Below are 18,768 nucleotides of genomic sequence, written 5' to 3'. Positions count from 1 at the left end.
TGCCGCGGTGCGACGGAGTTCACAGACAGGGGATTCGCTGTCAAGAGGGTGGATGCCTAGAGTTGGTAAGCGATGTGCACATTAATGTACATTAATTAATGTAGCGATGTCTTTTCATGTGTTTCACCAATGTTGTGCAATTCTATCTTAGTTATGGTTCAACTAACTGTTGTCGACGTGTGTCTGAGCTACGCCGGGTCACTTACGCCAGTTAAAGCTCCAGCAAGCGCTTAGAATCGTGTTGCAGGGAGCTAGCGGAGAAGCTAACATTAGCTCCCTTAGTTATATAGCTTGTGTGCTTAGCGCTGATGAAACGGTGTGCGTCCATTATCGGACATAAATACACACGTACTGCTTTACCCACAAACATAAGAACGGAGTCCATGCGGAAACAGCCAGGCCACTTAACTGATAATGTTTGTCGCACATTCTGTATAATAAAAACTTCATTAAATTCGCTGTATAGAGCGAATTTGTCTCCTTGTTACGGAGCAAAGGCGTCGTATAATGTGCTGCGGTTTGCAAATGTTCACCGCACGAAACAATATGATGCGTGCTAACGTTCCGCATACTGTCGACAAATGTGTGTGTGTTCCTCTCTCCTTTGACTGAGGCACATTCCTCTGTTGTTACGGTTTTGCTGACAGAAATAAAGGGTGGATGGGGAAAGTGCTTTAGCATGCTAGCTAGAAAGCGAGTCTTCTCTGTGCGAGTGTCAAAGTCGCTTATGCGGTCCGGTTCTGGTTCGGTTCTTATCTATCTGTTTTTGTATTCGGTGTTATGTTCGCGTCCTTTGGTTTTCCACCGTATATCTCTGTCCACTGATGCCACGGAAGTCTTTCCCGGCGACGCTGCATTTAGGGCGTTAAAAGGCCGTATTAATAGCTGCGACATAGTGCTCCCGTGACTCGGGCCATGTCTTCCGAGAGAGTTTCGATGAAACTGGCGAACTGCGCTTGCGGGGGATTCCGTTTCACCTTCCTGCTAAATAGTGATCGGATTCCAAAATAGTACCTGAACAAACACAAAGCTAACCAACTGAGTTAGCTCCCGGTCTTATTTTAGTGTCTCTCTGCGCTCCGGTAGATTCACAGCGAATCGTCAGGCTGTTGCGGTGCGTTCGATTTGATAACGTTGCTCCGGCTGCTTCCACGCCAGTATGGAGGTATTGTACGATTATCTTCCAATGTTCTTCACAGCGGCATCGAGCTTCTGTAGTTACTAGATTCTTTGACTCATGCACCTAAATCTTGCTTCTAAAATGTTAAAAATGGTATTAATGAAAGCAGCGATGGCAGTATCTGTCTTATACTGTCTGATTAGAGGAGATATTAAGATGAATGCATGAATAAATAAAGCTGCTCCACTTCTCTGAAAGCATCTCCAGTCTAAGCAGAGATCAGATGTTGAACATTTTCATGACAATCTTGATATGTTAGTTGATATATGAAGCCAGACAGGATTGGCAATTTGATTTAATCAAATTTGATGACTTTAAAACACATAGAATTCCTGTTTGGCTTTGTTCGTGCCACTGCACAAGCCTGACTGACTGTATAAATACAGATTGAAGCCTCTGTCAGACACAGATGTAGGCTTTCATAAATGCGTGGTCGAGTCCCTTTTGCTCCCTGTGAGCTTGTACAGCTTTCATTGAAACAAGCGGCTCTGAACCTACGTGTTGACATCTTTTGCAGCTGTGTCAGTGTGGATAAATTTGTGCTTGGCTCCGCAAAATTCCTGCCTCTGTTTAAACTCTTTCTCTCCGATGGATTATCTGTGGGCCCAGCGCGAAGGCTGCAGGTTGTTTTGTTTGACTTTTATAACTTGTTGACAGTGACAACACGCATGACAAGGAGTGACACTTGTCCTTATGCCCAACATCCGGATGCATATTGAAGAAGTCAACCTAGTGTCACAAGATCGGTGTTTGCTCTGGCCTGGGGTGGAGTGCAGACCTGGTGCTGTCATCATACACACACACACACCAGACTGTTTGTTTCAACAAATGATCGTTCTAGCAGTTGTGTTGCCACAGTTTTGGATAATATATCTCTAACCACACAAAGGGATATTTGATGTGGGATCTCGGGACTTGGTAACGTATTCGAGAGAAAGAGGGGAAAAACGATACCCGACGTAGAAATGATACTGCACTCTACTTTTTTTCCCTCTCTGCTATTTTGGCTCCAAGCTGGTTTTTGGCGGATTTTGTTTGAGATTTTGACAGAACTATTTTTGTAAAGGTGAGGCTATCTCGTCGGATAAACGGGCATCATAGAGAAGCTTCAGATGACAGCTTCCATCAAGCTCCACTCTACATGGATATGTACTTAAGAGTGAACAGATAGTTCCATGTTGCATATATTTACTAGCTTTCCACCAGCAGAGCTCCAAGTGCCTATTTCACAGATGCCAATCGTGTACAGTATTGCATGTGGATGTGTGATGCACAGTTCATCACATGGATCACAATGCTTCACAAGAATTCTCCTGTTTGAAAGTGCATTCATGAAAAGTCCTGTCTAATTGCTGAAGAAACAAACCCGGTACAGATAGGATTTTATTTCAATAAAAGAGAAAGTAAAGTTGGCATTTGCCCGTGTGTCAGAGAGTCACAGGGTCATGTGCTTTGAGTTTGTCTTCTGTAACATGACAGATGCACAAAATGGCTGGTTTCTGTGTCAAATCAGCGAGCGAAGGAGGGAAGGGGCCGCTGGGTTTGCACACGAGAGGGAGAGGCCTTCTGCCATGGGAAATCTCTCCCACGTCTCCAGGGAGACCAAGTAAGGCTTAGTTTGTGGGCAGCTATTTGCCCCCTCAGTCAAATAATCCCAGTGAGCTGCATGAACGACCGGGCAGCAGAGATGATCAAATACAACAAGAACCGAGGCGGCCATTAAACACCTTTTGTAACGCGAGACCTTATCAGTCCATCTTCAACTCATTTTGGTCTTGCTTTTCCACAAGCAGGTCAAAGGTCAGGGTCAGTTGCCAAACAGTGTATTGTGTATCTTGTTAGGGATTGGACATGTTATTCTCGGGCCCTTCAGCTGTAGGTCTGACAAGTTGTTTTCATCCCTGTCACTATATTAGAGCCGGTAAAGAGGCAAGAAACTGGCCATCTTTTGTAAACGTTTGTCTGGATGGCTTCGAAATACCTGAAGTTATTGCGCTCCCTGCTGTGTTTGGCTTGAGTTTACAGTGTTGAAATTCCAGTTTTGCTGACGGGATAACCAGACCTGGATCACGTCGGCTTCCATGGCAACTTCATTTTGTGCCCCAAGTGAAAGACTAAATTCTTAGTTTTGTCTTTGGCTAAAAATACAGGCCCCCCCCCCCCCCCCCCCCCCCCCCCCCCCCCCCCCCCAGTAGCTGGTATGCTGCAGAACCTGTGACCTCACTATAGAGCCGTCTCAATATAGGCTGAGGGAAGCGTTTCCATCCCCATAGGTTGCCACCAGCCTTTCATGAATGGAGCTGACGCCAGGGCCTTTCATCACAGCTCTCACTCGTTGAAACATAGCGGCCGGACGCGCTATTGTACGTTGCGTTTTTGGATGGGATATCTGGGCTAATTCTGTTTGCCTACCGTCTATGACAGAAAGGAATGTAGGGTTTGGAGACGCACTTGAAATAGGTCGCAGTTAATGTAAGGATTTTTTTTTTTTATATGTTCATTGTCTCTGTTCCCCTGGTGACTCGATCAGTAAATGTGTTGGTTTCTCTTTTAGGCTAACGGAGTAAATCAGTGTTTCAGTGGTTCATATGCTGAAGCGTGCGTTTGCATGAGGCACAGACCTGTCAGGTCCTCACGCATGTTCTTTGTCACAGTTGCCTGTCTGCTATTTTTATTGGAGCTATAAGCTACTTAACACTGGCAGTTATGATATTAGCGGTTAGCTTAATATGATCCCGCTTGCTTACCAACTGAATCGACTAATCGCCGATGTGAACATTATTTTGGTCTGCCTCCAAATTCACTCAACAGCGACTCCCCAGTACAACAGGTACATTTCCATCACAGGTTTAGAAAATTCAAAGAAAAAGGTATTTATAGCAGCGAAACAGAATTGGGATTGGGACCAAGACGGGGATCGGGGTGGAAACAAAAAACCCAAAAATGTCCCACTACCACCTAACGTGCAGCTGCCTGGAAAATATTTCCAGAAGAAAGCCTGTATTGATGTATCTATTGTTGCTTTTGGTATGAACTCCTAGCCAGGACCTTTTTCATTTTTCTCTTCTGCTCACAAAGTCATGCAGCTGCATGTTTTTTTCCCGGCGTGTTGGTATGAGGAGACCGAGGCCGGGCCACAATACTCCCCTTGTGTTCTGTGGGCCAGAGGAGCCTGGCTCAGCTCCTGTCACACAGTTGCTCACAGCACATGTCCTGTCATGTGGATTGACCCCCCCTGACCTGTCTGCCGATTCCTAGACTTTGCTTTATCTTCAGCGGACCTTCTCTCAGGAAACAAAATGACGTTCTAACACCCAATTTAGCATGTTCGACGTTGTCCACAGAATGATGTGATGTTTCTAGAAAATGTCTTACAATGTATGGTTGGTTTGGTTTTCTTGACCTGCCTTTTGCGCCTGTTTGAACCCACATTGAGAGGGTTTCAGGGAAATGCATTCCTTTGCTTCATTGGCAACAGATGTAGCAGAGGACTCTTTTTTTTTTCTTCTCTCTCTCTTCCCCCCTCTGAGCTGAACCTTGTGGAGTGTCTAAAAACGGTGCGGCGGTGGACCGTAGGGCAGCTGTTTTGCCCACGGTGGCTGAAATAGACTTCATGAGAGAGCTAATGCTGAGTCCTGTGGCCACAGCGTCGCAGGGCTTGTGTGTGTGTTTCGCAGTGGCAGATGGATAAGGAGCTGTCAGCATGGGGAACAGCTGCCCCATCCAGACTGATTACCAGGGGAGGAAATATCTGAGTTTTTTTTATGGGGCAGGTTTTGTCCTTACTGAAATTTGGGGATATGATCAAGCTACGTATAGATGCCGCTTTTATTCAGGAACAAAAGTTCAGAAACATACCGGGGCTTTTGTTTTTCACGTCAGGTAAATGCTGTTTATAACATCACAAGAAAATACCTCAAAGTGCTTTCATTACTACAAAAATCAGGAGAGTTCAGAGATCCTCCAAGAATGTCGTCATTCCAGGAATTTTATCGGCACCGACTCCAACCTGTCGTCGGTCTAATATCGAGTTTTCAGTAGTTGACTATCGTAGGTTGGACGTTATTGTGTCCAAGTTTTGGTTGCAAAGGACATGCAAAGAGCTTAATCATGTTCTCATGTTCTCAGCTCATGATCAGAGCCAGCAAATGGGGAGTTGGTCGACATCAAAGTTGTAATTCAAAAAAGGCCAGCTGTGTCTTTAGACATTAATTCATGTTGATCCTTGAATGAGGAATTCATCAAACGGTTTATTACGTTACATCTTGTTTTTAGGGTCACAAATCTAGAATCTAGGGGCGTCGTTGCCCTTTGCCCCTGGTTATCTCCTTCACAGCCTATTACACTACGTAGCTATGATGCGACAGAGAGGGGTTGTCAGTTTGCGCTATGAGTAGCAGTAACACAGAGATTACACACGTTATCTTGTGACTGGAAGGTTTGCTGTGTCACTTCTCCAAAGTTGTAGGGAAATCACTTTGGGAAAGCATGTAAAATGACAAAGACACACTCCTTAATAATTAGTGTGAGCGCCATTGAGCAGCAGTACTTACAATCTTTGCTGAAGTTCAGTTGCTTCGTAGCCAGGAGGAGATGGGTGTGGATATATTGGGCACCCAATACATTGAATAGATCATTTGATAGTGTGGAGAAAATCCAAACTTAACCCGCTGTTCCTCGATGTTGCATTGGCCTGTAAACTTGATACCTTGGGTGCTGCTGTGTTGTCTGAATAGGCCACAGTCACATGCACAGCGTTTTGCACAATCATCTTTGCTTCCGATTTATTACATATCCATACCCAGTCGTATACTTAATTTGTCGTTTTTTTAACTGTGGCTGTGACGGAGACTTTTCTCCTGGAAACCCAAACCTACTTCCTGTTGAGACTTGAGCAGCCGAGATGCACAGTTAGCAGAGCTAACATTAGCACCAAGCAGAACCTCACTTGGAAGAGGGACATGGAAGTGGGCTGGCACAATTCCATTACATCCAGGGACTCTCCTATCACATGCATTTGTTTGGGTGCATGCTCTGATACGATGGGGCCCACAACAGGAGTCTGGCAGCCAATAGAGCGACACTGAGAAGCCAGCAGACTTCATTAATATTGATGCCATGTCTGCTTCTCTGGGGACACCCGCTGCGTTGAACATTTTTATACCCAGGAAGGAAATTCAGAACATTGACTGACTTTTTGATCAAGGTATATAAACTCCATCAGCCTTGAACGACCGGGTATTAAAGTAAGTAAGCTGACAGTTTGTCAGAATGGAATGGTTCATACTCACTCAGGTGAGGAGCATGGAAAAACACACGACACCGAGACAACTCTCAGAGGTGTCGAGTCCTTTCTAATGTATTTGTTGTTAGACTAGCACAGAAAGAATTAGGCCGAAAGCACAAAACAAAGTAACAAAGCACAGGTCAAAACAGTCAACAGATATAAATGCTACAGGCACGTAAAAACAGAATGGTATAACGATGTCATCGTTGGATGAGCAATTTAAGTCTGAAGAACTGACTCTGCCTTGTTTGACTGGAAAATACAGCAAAAGTAGCAATGACACATAAAGAAAACAGGAAGAAGATGCAAATAATTAGGTGAAAAATTCACCGAGCTGGGTACACAAAACATCAAACCTGAAACAAGAAAAACACAACTATGGAAACCCCCAGCCATGTGAAATGACGAGGTCGTGTTCTCAGTGGTGTCCTGTTCAGCTTTTGTCCACCACCCTACATCTCCATATTTCTGAAAACGTCCTTGTTGTTTATTTAAAAAGTGTGTCATAAGAAGAATGCTGAGCCTCAGGCTAGGCAAGCTCAGGTTTTCTGTTTACCTCATAGATGTTAATAGGCTCTTAACTGTGTCAACTAGGCATTGTGGGACTGGCAGGTTCTCACTGTGGCTGTAATCCCCTGGATTTTAGAGGTCAGCGTTGCTCGACTAGTTAGCTGCTCTTAAAACACTGATTGAATTGCAAGCAGACATTATATGTGATTTCAACTTGGCTAAATTAAAATTTCCTTTATTTCTTTGGGCATTTTTGTTACTTCGGAAAACGGAAAAATCCAAACATTCCTTTTTTGTGTTTTTAAAGCTCTTTAGTGGTGGCAAATGATTTAAAGACAACATTAAAATACAAACCAATTGGGTGTGAAGGTACAGAGGATTAGTCCAGAGGGGTTTATTCAACTCTACTATAACATTATTAAAATGGCAGTGACTGAAGTAAGAAATAAGTTTTGGCTATCATTATTTATTAGAGACTTTCCTGTCCACCTCAGTAAACCAGCAATCAAATTCTAATATAGCTTAGTAACTAAACAGCTGCAGCTACTGGGGGGTAAACGCATAGGTTTGTGGTGAAAGTCACAGTTTTGAATCCTCGGTGTTATATTACCAGGACAGCTGTGGTTCCAGAGCTCACGGGGCAAGACAAAGTCTCACTGACTCTTGAAGATGTGCTCATAGTTATATGATATACAGAGGTATGTGTTTGAGTGTGTCAATGGCCCTCAGTGCACTGCAGACAATAGTGTGTTCCTGCTCAACTTGCCCATGATGTCATGGTTAAAAGTGGGACGTGTGCCTGTGTTATTCCCTCGGAGAGGAGGTCACTGGTTTCCCTCGGCCCCATCTCTCCTCTCTCTCTCTGGTCGGGGACAGATGATGCCGGGCTGTTTTTGCCAGACGCACCTCACTGTTTGTGAAAGGAAGTCGGGGTTTGAAGGTCAGGGGAATGTTGGCGGTGATGCGCGTGCACGTCTGTAGCTGCGCATGTGTAATTACTGTTCTGCTGCTCACCGTAGCCTCCACCGACAGCAGGATGACCAGGGTTTCCTGCGTGTTTTTTTTTCCATCCCAAAACACAGAAAGTTTTCAGCGTGGTGCTACAAGATAACGCAGTCTGAATGTTCCATTATGTGATACTTTTACTATGTGGCCAACTGCAGGGAACAGATACGTTTGTGATGTTGATGTTTGGTCTCCTATTGCGGGATATTTTCAGTGCATGTCGGTGTCAACTGCCCTGATCTAGATAGCACCAGGTTTAACGATGGACTTTCTTCCTTTCAAAGCTGGATCTGTTGGCCCTAGTGTAACCCATCAGTCTGAATATTCATTTCAGCTATCATGACTTTCTAGGAAATGTGATGTTTAAATCTCTCTTTATGCTTTTTACTGACAGTCATACACCAATTCGACAATGCTTTTGTTGCATTCCATCCAGTTCCTGCCACTTCTTGATGGGCAAAGTTTCTCTGCTATTGGGACGGCTACATGAAGGCAGATCGGGGTTGGGTTAGACTTGGTGTCACATGAACAACAATGCACGAGTGTCGCTGAATTGAGAGATTGTTGATTGATGTCCTTACGTTTAGTTGTGTGCCAAGTGCTGCCGAGTTTGCCCTTATTCATGACGACGATGTTAAATGACATTTCAAATCAAATGAAAAGGCCAAGGGAGAAGCACAAGTCCTCGTCTACTGGTGTTTTGAATGAGGGCATTGTGACTCCTACTATCTGTAGCTCAACAGACCCCTCAGTGTCCACCAACAATGGCAGTTTGCAGGAATGTTTCTTTCAGCTGCGTTCTGTCAGTGTCAGGGATTCTCTTCAGAGACGCTCTCTGTGAGATATGGTGTTAGTAATCGTCTGGAAATGTCCAGCTTTCAGCCACAGCCTCTCACTGATTCGTAATGCGATATGAGCACCAAGGTTACAAAAATGCGATTGAAATCATTCCCTAACTTCCAGTCAGCGCATGAAAATAAGTTTTGCCTCCATGCATCTCAAGTATAATCATCAAAGCACAAACTTACTGTTCAACTTAAGCGTGGCAACATAATGCAATTATAATGTAATCAAAAATGTTTTCTCCCCCTCACTGCAAAGATTTTTGTATTGCAAATAACATGTTTTTTTTCAGATCGTCTTCCGTGTTTGATATGTTGGTGGTAATGTTCCCTTCTGTGTCTCTCCTCTTCCCTCCCCTAGGAAATGACCTAGAGGCCTTACAGATACATTTGTGCTTTTGTCCCTCTAATCTGCATCCGTGGAGAGCGGCGAGATCTGGACGCACTCTTGTTTCCGCAGTGAGTAATAACTACCTCAGCCAGCAGACGGGGGAAACCAGGAAGCTGGTGGAGATTTTCAGGCAGGCGGACAGAACTCTAAGCTGGCCACTAGCTCACTGCCTGAGTCCAGCTTTGTGAAGAGGATTTGAGACGGACTGGATCCGTCTGCCCCACAGATCCTCTGCCAGCCAGTACATAAGAGCTGAAGCCACGTCCTCCGGCATTCACTCACCTGTTTTTTTTTTTGTTATTTTCCCTGTTGTTGCTCTGCTGTTGACCAGTGTCACATCTTCCCGCTGATTCATCTTGCTTAATGGCCTTCACCTTTTAATTTTTTGTACTTTTTAGTGTAGGCTGGTATAGTTTATGCTTGTAGATTCGTATGTATATACTACACAAAGAAGGATTTTCTTCTCTTCACATTTTGAAGGAAAGTTAATGCACTTTAAACTGTCTCGGCTTAAGTGTCACTTTAAGTAAATTAAATAGTGTTTTGGACTTTTCTCTTCCCTATAATGATTATTTTGTTTGAGGCTGGAAATACAGAATCTGGAGGTGTGTCCCTACAGTTTATTAAACTGGGCCTGTCATACCTGCAGCAGGACTGCATGTAAGCTTTTCACTCAGTCTGCCAGTCTTTTCAGTGCCCACTGACCTCTTCCCTCTGTGCAGCCTGTCTACACGGCATATAGAGATGAGCCTCTGGCAAGTGAAGTCCAGGAACTGTCTTTTTACGTAACCTAACTGTTCCAGGACTCTTGGGTTTGGTATTTAGTAGAGGACCAGAGCACTTTGTCAGGAAAAAAACCTTAAAACAAAAAAGTCTAAAAACAGGAGCTTCCGGTGCTGTCGCACCACTTATGTATTGTTGCAGTGCGCAGGAAAGTAAAATGGACTACAAGCGTCGCTTTTTGCTTGGCGGGTCCAAGCAGAAAGTGCAACAGCACCAGCAGTACCAGATGCCTGAGCTGAGCCGAACCCTGAGCGCCCCCCTGGGCTCTTCTTGCTCGCCCTCTTCTCCCATGGGCAGCGGTGTGGGCATGCCTGGCAGCTGCCACCCGCCTCCTTCTGGCACCACCACCGCGGTCGCCGACATCCAACAAGGCATCTCCAAATACTTGGATGCCCTCAATGTGTTCTGCCGGGCCAGCGCCTTCCTCACAGACCTGTTTAGCAGTGTGTTCAGGAACTCTCACTATTCCAAAGCAGCTATGCAACTGAAGGACGTGCAGGAACACGTCATGGAGGCGGCCAGCAGGCTGACTGCAGCAATAAAGCCTGAGATCGCCAAGATGCTGATGGAGCTGAGCGCTGGGGCCGCCAACTTCAAAGACCAGAACGAATTCAGCCTGCAGGATGTTGAGGTAGGTTCTCACCCAGGTTCACATCCTGTCACGCTATTGCCACCAGTGAAACCAATTAATTTACAGCACAGCTTGTACATTGTGTTGACTTAACTAAAATGAGTGCTGCGGTCTCATGTCTGTTGCCACAAAAGAAAGGTGTTCTTGAAGTCTACTGTTTGCTGCGCTGGAATCAGTTGGTTAAACTCACAACCACAGACACGGGAATCAAGCACCACTTATTTTTTTCACATTTATTTATCAGTGACTCCTCTTCTAGCACTTTTGCTGAGATGCTTAGCTGCATTCTGTCAGCAAGGCTGGCTCCATGAATCAGAGTTTCCTGGCTCCAACGGGATTCTCACGCCCAGTGTAAAGCCGGTGTCAGGATTTGAGTGTGAGGTGTGAGAAACACTGAGGATGTGAGAAGAAACGTCACCTTTTGTCATTCTGAAGACCACACCATGTTTCCACAGCTCTGAATGTGCTGATGTGTAAACACGAAACATTACTTTTGAGTTTCTCCTGCATGTATAATTGAGGCTGATAAACTTGAAAGGCACACGGCTAATTTGTGATGTGAAATTAGTTCTTGGACCCCCAATACGGTGTTATCCTGGTTGTCTGTATTGATCTGAACGAGGTCTACAGCATGTCATCCTGCCTGCTGCCTTTTGTGTTTATAAGCAAAACTGCCAACAGGTGATGTTGACAATAAAGAGGCATTTAGCATTTATGGAGGAAGATCTGTGAATTGGCTTTGAAAAGTAAAAACAATCGCAGGTTAGTAACTGATGAATAATCCGTGTTGGTGTTTCTCTGAATAAATTTAGTTAACAACTTGGTGGTAATTGTGCCTCCTCACCCCGAACGCCTCTCAGCTTGAAGTCCACATTTGACATTGTATTTCTCCTCTTAAGCCGTGTCTGTGGAACTCCCTGTGTGGCTTTCTACCCTAAGAAAGCAGCTTGACTCTTTAACTCTGTTAGCACTATGTAGAATAGTCCAAATCAGTTTCTTTTGTATGAATTATGAACATACTCCTATATGAGCACTGAGAAATCATAATTTAATCGCAGCATTGTCATTCCGCGTGCTTCTGAGGCCATTTTAAAATAAACCGCTGCCCCGGGCCACAAGTGGTCACGTAAAGCCAAACTAAGGGGATCATCAACTCTTGGGCCATGATACTGGAGGGACCCCAGGACCACGGTGGATGTGGCTGAGCCCAAAACAGGAAACACTTTTGCACCGCACTCGGTAAATCGGACTCTCTGTGGTCTTGCATATGCACTGATGAATATTAGAGGAAGCCCAAGTCTGTGAAAGTTTAGACCACATGGCTTGGCACTCACACTCGCTGTCTGGCCGTTGGCATAATGGCTACTTGTTGAAGCAGAGAAGGAAGTACACTAATGCTTTACTTTACACTGGGCTTGTTCTCATGTTTTAACGTCAGAAAATGCTGCAACTACACACTATTGAGTCGATACAGCAAAGCTCCTAGTAGTTTCGATGTTTGCAAAAAGTACAGTCACTAAAAAAAAAAATGAATAGCTGTGTTTAATCAAGCAATTATCTTATTTAGAAGTGGAAACATTCCATTGTGTATGGAAGAACAGACGAGGCCACGACTCATGCACCTCCTCCAATATGGTAGTTGTTTAAAGCAGAAGAGATTGAATAGCATTTGTATATATTTTACAAAACGGCATTAGAGGGTACTTGGTGTGTTGTAGGATTTGGTACATATTCACAGCAGACACTTAAAAAAATGTAACCACTTGAATCTGTAGGCGTTCTTCTTTAAGCTCCTCCCATGTCTCACTTATTTCGGCAGACGAAAGCTCAGTTTACAGACAAGTAGGTTGGACCCACTCGGTTATAGTAATTACTCCTAATCCAGCATATTCCTGGTGATCCTTTTAATGTGTCGTATCCGTGGCTGCAAAAGGGATTTTCCTTTGTTTGTCTGTTTTAAAGAATGCTGTTTGGCAGAAGTATGTATGAGGGATTTTTCGTTTAAAAAAGAAAAGCAGAACCAAATGCATTTCTGAGTTTGGGGAGTTGTGGTATGTGAAGCTCCGAGCTTCTCTCCCCCCCCCCCCCTTTTGCTCACGTCTCCTTCTCCCATTTCCCTTTTACAAACAACCCCCATAAGTTCAGGTCAGCGCAGTCTGCAAAACAAACCGCATGTCTCTTTTTTTTTTTTTTGCTGTTCGAAAAAAGCAGAGCCTGGCTTTCTGGCTGCTCTGAGTGACTCCATTGCCAAATATGCATGAAAATGTCACGGTTTGCGAAGAGGACCGTTTGCCGAGCTTGTGAGTTTAAACCGCACAGCAAAGACCAGAGGCAGATGAAGAGGTCCCTGCAGCTGGAGACCTTCATAGCTGCTCCAGTCAGACAACTGTAGAAGCATGCCTCATCCCACTCTTCCCCCCTTCCCACTCTGCAGCCAGCCCCACCCCATCACACTGGAAAAACAACTCTTTGCTCTTCATCTGTTTTAAGAATACTTGCGTCTTTAAACAGTCACTGGTTTATTGATGAACATGTGATTTGTAATTTGAACATGGTGAGCTAAGTGAAGAGAAAATGTATGACCTGAAAATGAGTTTCATTATTTAAACACGTTAACAGTAAAAAGAAAGTTGTTTATTAGTTTAGTTGTAGTTTTTGCGAAACAGGTCTGATAAGTTGGGGTGAAAGTTGCGCAGCATGTAGTTTTCTACCACCAGATATCTGAATAAGCTCAACACTCTGTCTAGGACTCAGGATTACAGTATGCTGGATCTGAAACTAACTCAAACGAGACAGTAACCTTACTTGGTGAACTTGGCTTTAGAGAGAGCCATTTGATGTGTTGCGCAATATAGAACGACACCATCGTATCGCGTAACGTAGTGATTAATGCAGAACTTAACGAGCCATTAAGGGCCGTTGCTTGATGAGACTAAATTCCAGACGTTTATAAACACCTGGTACCAGCCTCTTTTTTTTTTGCCTTGCACTTGCCTTTTTTGCATTTTCCCTGAAACAGGTGCTGGGACACTTTTTCCTAATTTGCATGTAGAGGAAGCCGTTCATACAACACACCGTCACGCCAAAGACCCAATACATCAATATCATCAATAAACAAGTCTTGGTCCGCTCAACTGACTAAATTTCTATTAAAAGATGTATTTTCCTTTAAATGGAAAGTTGTGATCTGGTCTCTTGCTCATTGTCGTATCACTGTGCCTTTTTAAGTGTCGGCTCCTGTGCTCTGCATCTCTCAGTCACTCACCCCTCCCCTTGTGTGCCGTGACTTGCAGACTCGTACAAAGATACACAGGCAGTAGCAACTTCTCACTTTGAATGCAGAGCTCTTCATCTTACGATCATAGTTTTCTCTGCTGAGTAGACGTGACTGTTTGGCTTTTCTGCCGGCGGAAGCAGCAGATAGAGTATGTAGCAGCTCATTAACGTGCTGATCTCCATGAGCGTCGTCAGTATGTGTGAGTAATGGGAGACCCCTCAGTTAACTTAAGGAAAGCTTTATGAATTGGCTTAATTTCTGGTGTTTTTTACCCCCCCCTTGTGTTTATCAGATCTTGCATAGAATGACTCAACAGTTCAGCAATGAACAAGTTTCAATTTGTAAATATGTAACCAGTTCTAAGGAATGTAACGGTCGGAGCTGTAGTGGCTTTAAAATGTTTTCCTTCGGATGATCCTGTAGCATGGAGCAGCGCTATGAGAGCACGGCCCTGCTGACCAACGACATCGTCAGAACAAATTGGCTAACTTTATTTTGCACAGATCATGTAGCACGGCTCGACCATCTGTTTATCATAACCGCCTCTGCCCGGCTTTCCTCTGAAGAGGTCTAGAATCCGGGGGAAAGCGACTCTTCCAGATTTGGTGTGCTGATAGCGCAAAATCAAAGTATGGATGTGGATTGATTCAGTATTTGCCTTGTTTGGGTTTGAGAGAGGCCCTGTGTTAGTTTGGCTCTGCTACAGTTTAATTCCTCATATTTTCCATGATGATGTTGGATACTGCAGAGCCAATCACATGTGTTATCCATTATCTTGTGCTGTAGCCATTTCCTCATCCCCCCCCCCCCCACTTTATTGTAGATGACTTTGTTACACTCAGAAGTTGCATTTGATCTCGTTGCAGGATTTTTTTTTGCTTGCTATTGTGAGTTCTTCATTGGGACACTCTTTATAAGAGCCACAGTTTGTGTTACTAGGTGTCGGGTTTGCGTACACAGTTATTGATTGATTGAAGTGTGGGGAGTTGTTAAACGTTTGTGCTAATTTATGTTCTTAAAAGTAATGGCCCATCAGTGAGACACATGGGTGAAGGCACAGAAGAGCAGAGGGTTTTATTGATGTAAGGTAAATATTGATTTTTGTTTGCCGATTATGATGTAGCAGTCGCTGCCGTTCTAAGAATGTAGTCTTTTCTCTGGTACTGCTCGGTCTCCCGGCTCAAGGTTTGGATTGAAAACTCCGAATGACGGTTCAGAATGAAAATATGGTATGGTAGTTTGCATCGGGCTGAGTCGGACTCGGACATGAATCTGAAACGGGTTCGGTGAGTGCGGGCGTTGAGATCGACAGTCCTGCCAAATTACACATGGGTGTTTTCATTCCTCTTCATATACTAGGTTAGGCTTTTAGTTCCTAGCCACAGGATGTTATCCCCATGACAGTTTCCACCATAAACGACTAAACCTCCACCCCCCAGTAGGTTTCATTCTTTCGGTCACCTATGCATGTTAGTTCAGTTCCATCAAGTGATGCGTTGAAGAATGGCGGTGGCCGTGCCTTGCTTGTTTTTGTCCGCCACCAAAAAGCAGCAGCATATCTCCGTCTTTACAACTCGGTCTTTCCCTGTGAGATATTTAGAGCAGGTACCTGAAAAAGAAAACCCTGTGACCGCGGTGTAGCCTGTGGTGTCCTGTTGCTCCTATTTTACTAACCAGACAACAAACAACCTCGGCACTTGGGACTATTCTGTCACCCAACAAAAACTCCCAAAGATTTATTCCGTAATTTCAGAAGTATTGTCTTATTTTGAGCCGGCCTGTTATTACATCCTGCCTGCCTTTTTGATGTTGCTGGCGTTTACTTCTAATGCAAAGCACTCTCTTGTTCTTAAGCGCAGACTCCTTTGTCCTGGTTGTTAGAATTTGTCCTGTTGAAATGTTTACGTTGGAAGTTGTGTGCACTGAATTGCACTCCATGACATTAATATTAGTATTTTATTTAGTATTGTTAATCAACAATTGGATCAGTCTGTTTGAAGGAATAGGACATCTGATGATCTTTGAACGCAGTGATCTGTTATCATCATCCAACAAACCTGGAACTTATATGATCTTTGCTCTTCATCTGGAGCTTGTGACATTAATTTACATTGGAGGACAATGTCATAGCTGTGCTCTTAATATTTGCTTTTTTATGACTCCTCCATAATAGTGAGGAGCCCTCGGCCAGTCTGCTCATATTGTCTATTTAAAACTTGATGTGTCACATAACTAGAAGGCACTCGGAGAGCACATACCTCTGCCAAGGCTGAATAGTTCTCAATTATGACTCGGGTCTTGAAGTGAAGAGGCTGAAAAGGTAATTGATTAAACCACCAACTGGATTGGTTAACCTGCCTGCCAAGTTTCACTCAAATCCGACAATAACTGTTTTAGAGACACACTCGAAAACATAACCTCCTCCATAACCATCCTCCTATTTAGTTTTTCTCCTTTTGAAGGCCTTTCAAACAATGATGCTCTCGGCAATTGAGTTCTCCGTGCCTTTGTCTACTTCTGTTGGAATTTTGCCATTTTCAGTTCAATATGAAAATAGAATAATGCCACTCAATCTGCACCCTGTGTCGAGTGTGGGAGAGATATTACCCTCGACTTTGTTTCACTTATTGACAGCTGCTACATGATAAGCAAAGGTGCAAAGTTTCTGCCAAAATATAAAAACTTGCATGGTACATGGTGCATACAATGTTGTCATTCTACATATTCAAAAAGTACACTTTATGAAATGGCGATCTCAAAAAATGTGAGCTGTGTTAATCCTGCTTCTATTGGGAAACACCGGCATTTTAACGAGCAGAAACACTAACAAGTGAAACCTGTTCTGTCAGCATTTCCTCTATTTGTCATATGGGTGTCTTGTGTCTTGATACAGAGTTTGTCATTCTAAAAGTGTCAAAAAGGCATTGTTGAGGTCACATGTTGGATGCTACTTTTCTAGTTCAATATTATACAAAAACCCACTGGCTAATGATTGTATTACAGTGTAGCATTGCAATGATGGCTGTTCTTATCCCAACAATCTCTATTGTGTCTTTCCAGGTACTGGGTCGGTGCTTCCTCACGGTAATGCAGGTCCATTTCCAGTTTCTATCGCAGGCCTTGCAGAAGGTCCAGCCTGTGGCCCAGTCCTGCCTGGCAGAGGCACTGGCCCAAGCCCAGGAACGCTGCACCAATGCACGGTCCCAAACCACTGACCTCGGGCCCCTCACAGAGCTTGAGGAGGCCTCCCGCACATGGAAAGGTGCAGCTGAGGTATGTACCCCACAGGGCACCGCAGGACTCTTCTGTGTCTGGGCCCTTGAAATGTGGAGTTTCTGTGTGTGAGGTGGAAATCGGGCTACTTTCACATTCCTCAGGAACGCCAGCCGGTTATGATATCCAGCCTCAATTTCCTATTTCCTCTTCTCACTGTGAACCTTGTTGTTGTCATGTTCCGTACCCACCTCTTCTACGGGAGACCATTTTGTAAGAAGTGATTACCAATCCCCGGGCTTATCAGTCCCCCTGGTCCTGTTTGTGCTTTGCTGTATACAATGAGTTTGAGAGAAGAATAGTGAGTTGATTGATCTGTTCAGCCTGGCATGCAGAGAGTTTGCCCTGGAGGCACTCGGCTTGCATAGATCCTAATACATCCTGGTAGAATGTGTGGGGGAGATGGTCTCGCTGCTGGGGAGCTTTAGAGAGAGTGAGGCGGTCAGGACTCCATTTCAAATGCCAACATTGATTTCTATCGCCGAAAACTTTATATCCAGTCTTATTTAACATATTTATTGAAGTAAAACATTTAAGTTGAGATATTTTTTCAAGATTATATGAGGTTTTGTTTGTGTAGGCTTGTATTCATCATGCATTTGATATTTTGCCGACAGCTCAGTCATTTCGTATCTCTTGCTCTGTGTGAGGCTGCACTTTGGTGTTGGAGTCGTCACCGCAGTCACTCTGACCTAGCACTGTGCCGCTTGTCTCTGCCCTCAGGCCATGTCGAGGCTGAGGGAACGGGGCCGGGACGGCTGCCTGGCAGGCATCCAGGTTCAGCACCTCTTCTGTTCCAACAACACCACCATCCCCGAGCACCTCCTCAAGGAGCTCAACATGAAGATTGACAATGCTTTACAGGTACGCTATCACCCTGGCACATTATGCTGCAGAACTAGCTGTTCTACCTTAATGTTCTGATGGATTTTTAAGAATAGCGCTACCATGGTTCTTGGTGATGACAGCAGTGTTGGAATGATACTATGTTTTTCTTCACACTTTGTTTCCAGGCTTATAAAGCGGCACTAGAGAGCCTGGGCCATAGTGAGTATGCATTGAAGGCCGGCTTTCATCTGAGCCCGAAATCTGTGGAGGCAGCCTTACAGGTGGGTCTGTTCTTAAAAGTGGACATGTAGTTATTGTGAGAAATGAAGACCAACAGGAGAGTGAAAGGAGAGTTAAACATTGAAGAGTGAATCCAGGATGCAATCTAGATTCCACACGTTCTTTATATCTAGCAAAGGAATTTAGTAAAGTTTCTTTATTCACACACATCGCTCACAAATGTCATTTAATAGCAAAGCTGTGGTCTTTCTGTCCTTTGTTGTGTACCTCCCCGTGTTGACGTTTGTGTGTTTGTGAGCGCAGGGCTGCTGCAGTGAGGCAGAGGCCCAGCAGGCAGGCAGGATGCACACCACTTCCCAGCCCATCCAATGTGAGCTGCCCACCATCCCGCTACAGATCGGCTCCCATTTCCTCAAAGGAGTGTCCTTCAATGAGTCGGCAGCCGAAAACCTCAAACTGAAGACGGTACGTTTCTTTGACCCTGTGTCCACTTTCATACTTGTTCTATTTGTTTGCCAAAC

At 44.4% G+C, this 18,768-nt stretch overlaps 1 protein-coding gene across 1 annotated transcript in view; it reads left to right on the top strand.

Moving 5' to 3' along the window:
* Nucleotides 1-9: 9 nt before the first annotated feature.
* garre1 (granule associated Rac and RHOG effector 1) overlaps nucleotides 10-18,768 on the top strand; it is a 29,656-nt gene continuing 10,897 nt past the window's right edge. The window contains exons 1-6 of the mRNA XM_076155632.1: nucleotides 10-65; nucleotides 9,186-10,629; nucleotides 16,967-17,179; nucleotides 17,903-18,043; nucleotides 18,193-18,288; nucleotides 18,551-18,712. Coding sequence (XP_076011747.1) covers nucleotides 10,126-10,629; nucleotides 16,967-17,179; nucleotides 17,903-18,043; nucleotides 18,193-18,288; nucleotides 18,551-18,712 — 1,116 coding nt within the window. The 5' untranslated portion in view covers nucleotides 10-65; nucleotides 9,186-10,125. The remainder of the gene's footprint in view (nucleotides 66-9,185; nucleotides 10,630-16,966; nucleotides 17,180-17,902; nucleotides 18,044-18,192; nucleotides 18,289-18,550; nucleotides 18,713-18,768) is intronic.

Source organism: Genypterus blacodes, unplaced genomic scaffold (genome assembly GCF_046128005.1).
Source record: "Genypterus blacodes isolate CSIRO-AG114 ecotype Tasmania unplaced genomic scaffold, CSIRO-AGI_Gbla_v1 ptg000067l_1, whole genome shotgun sequence".
NCBI lineage: Eukaryota > Metazoa > Chordata > Actinopteri > Ophidiiformes > Ophidiidae > Genypterus > Genypterus blacodes.
The sequence above is the reverse complement of the archived record's forward strand: the minus strand, read 5'-3'. Positions and strand labels throughout refer to the sequence as shown.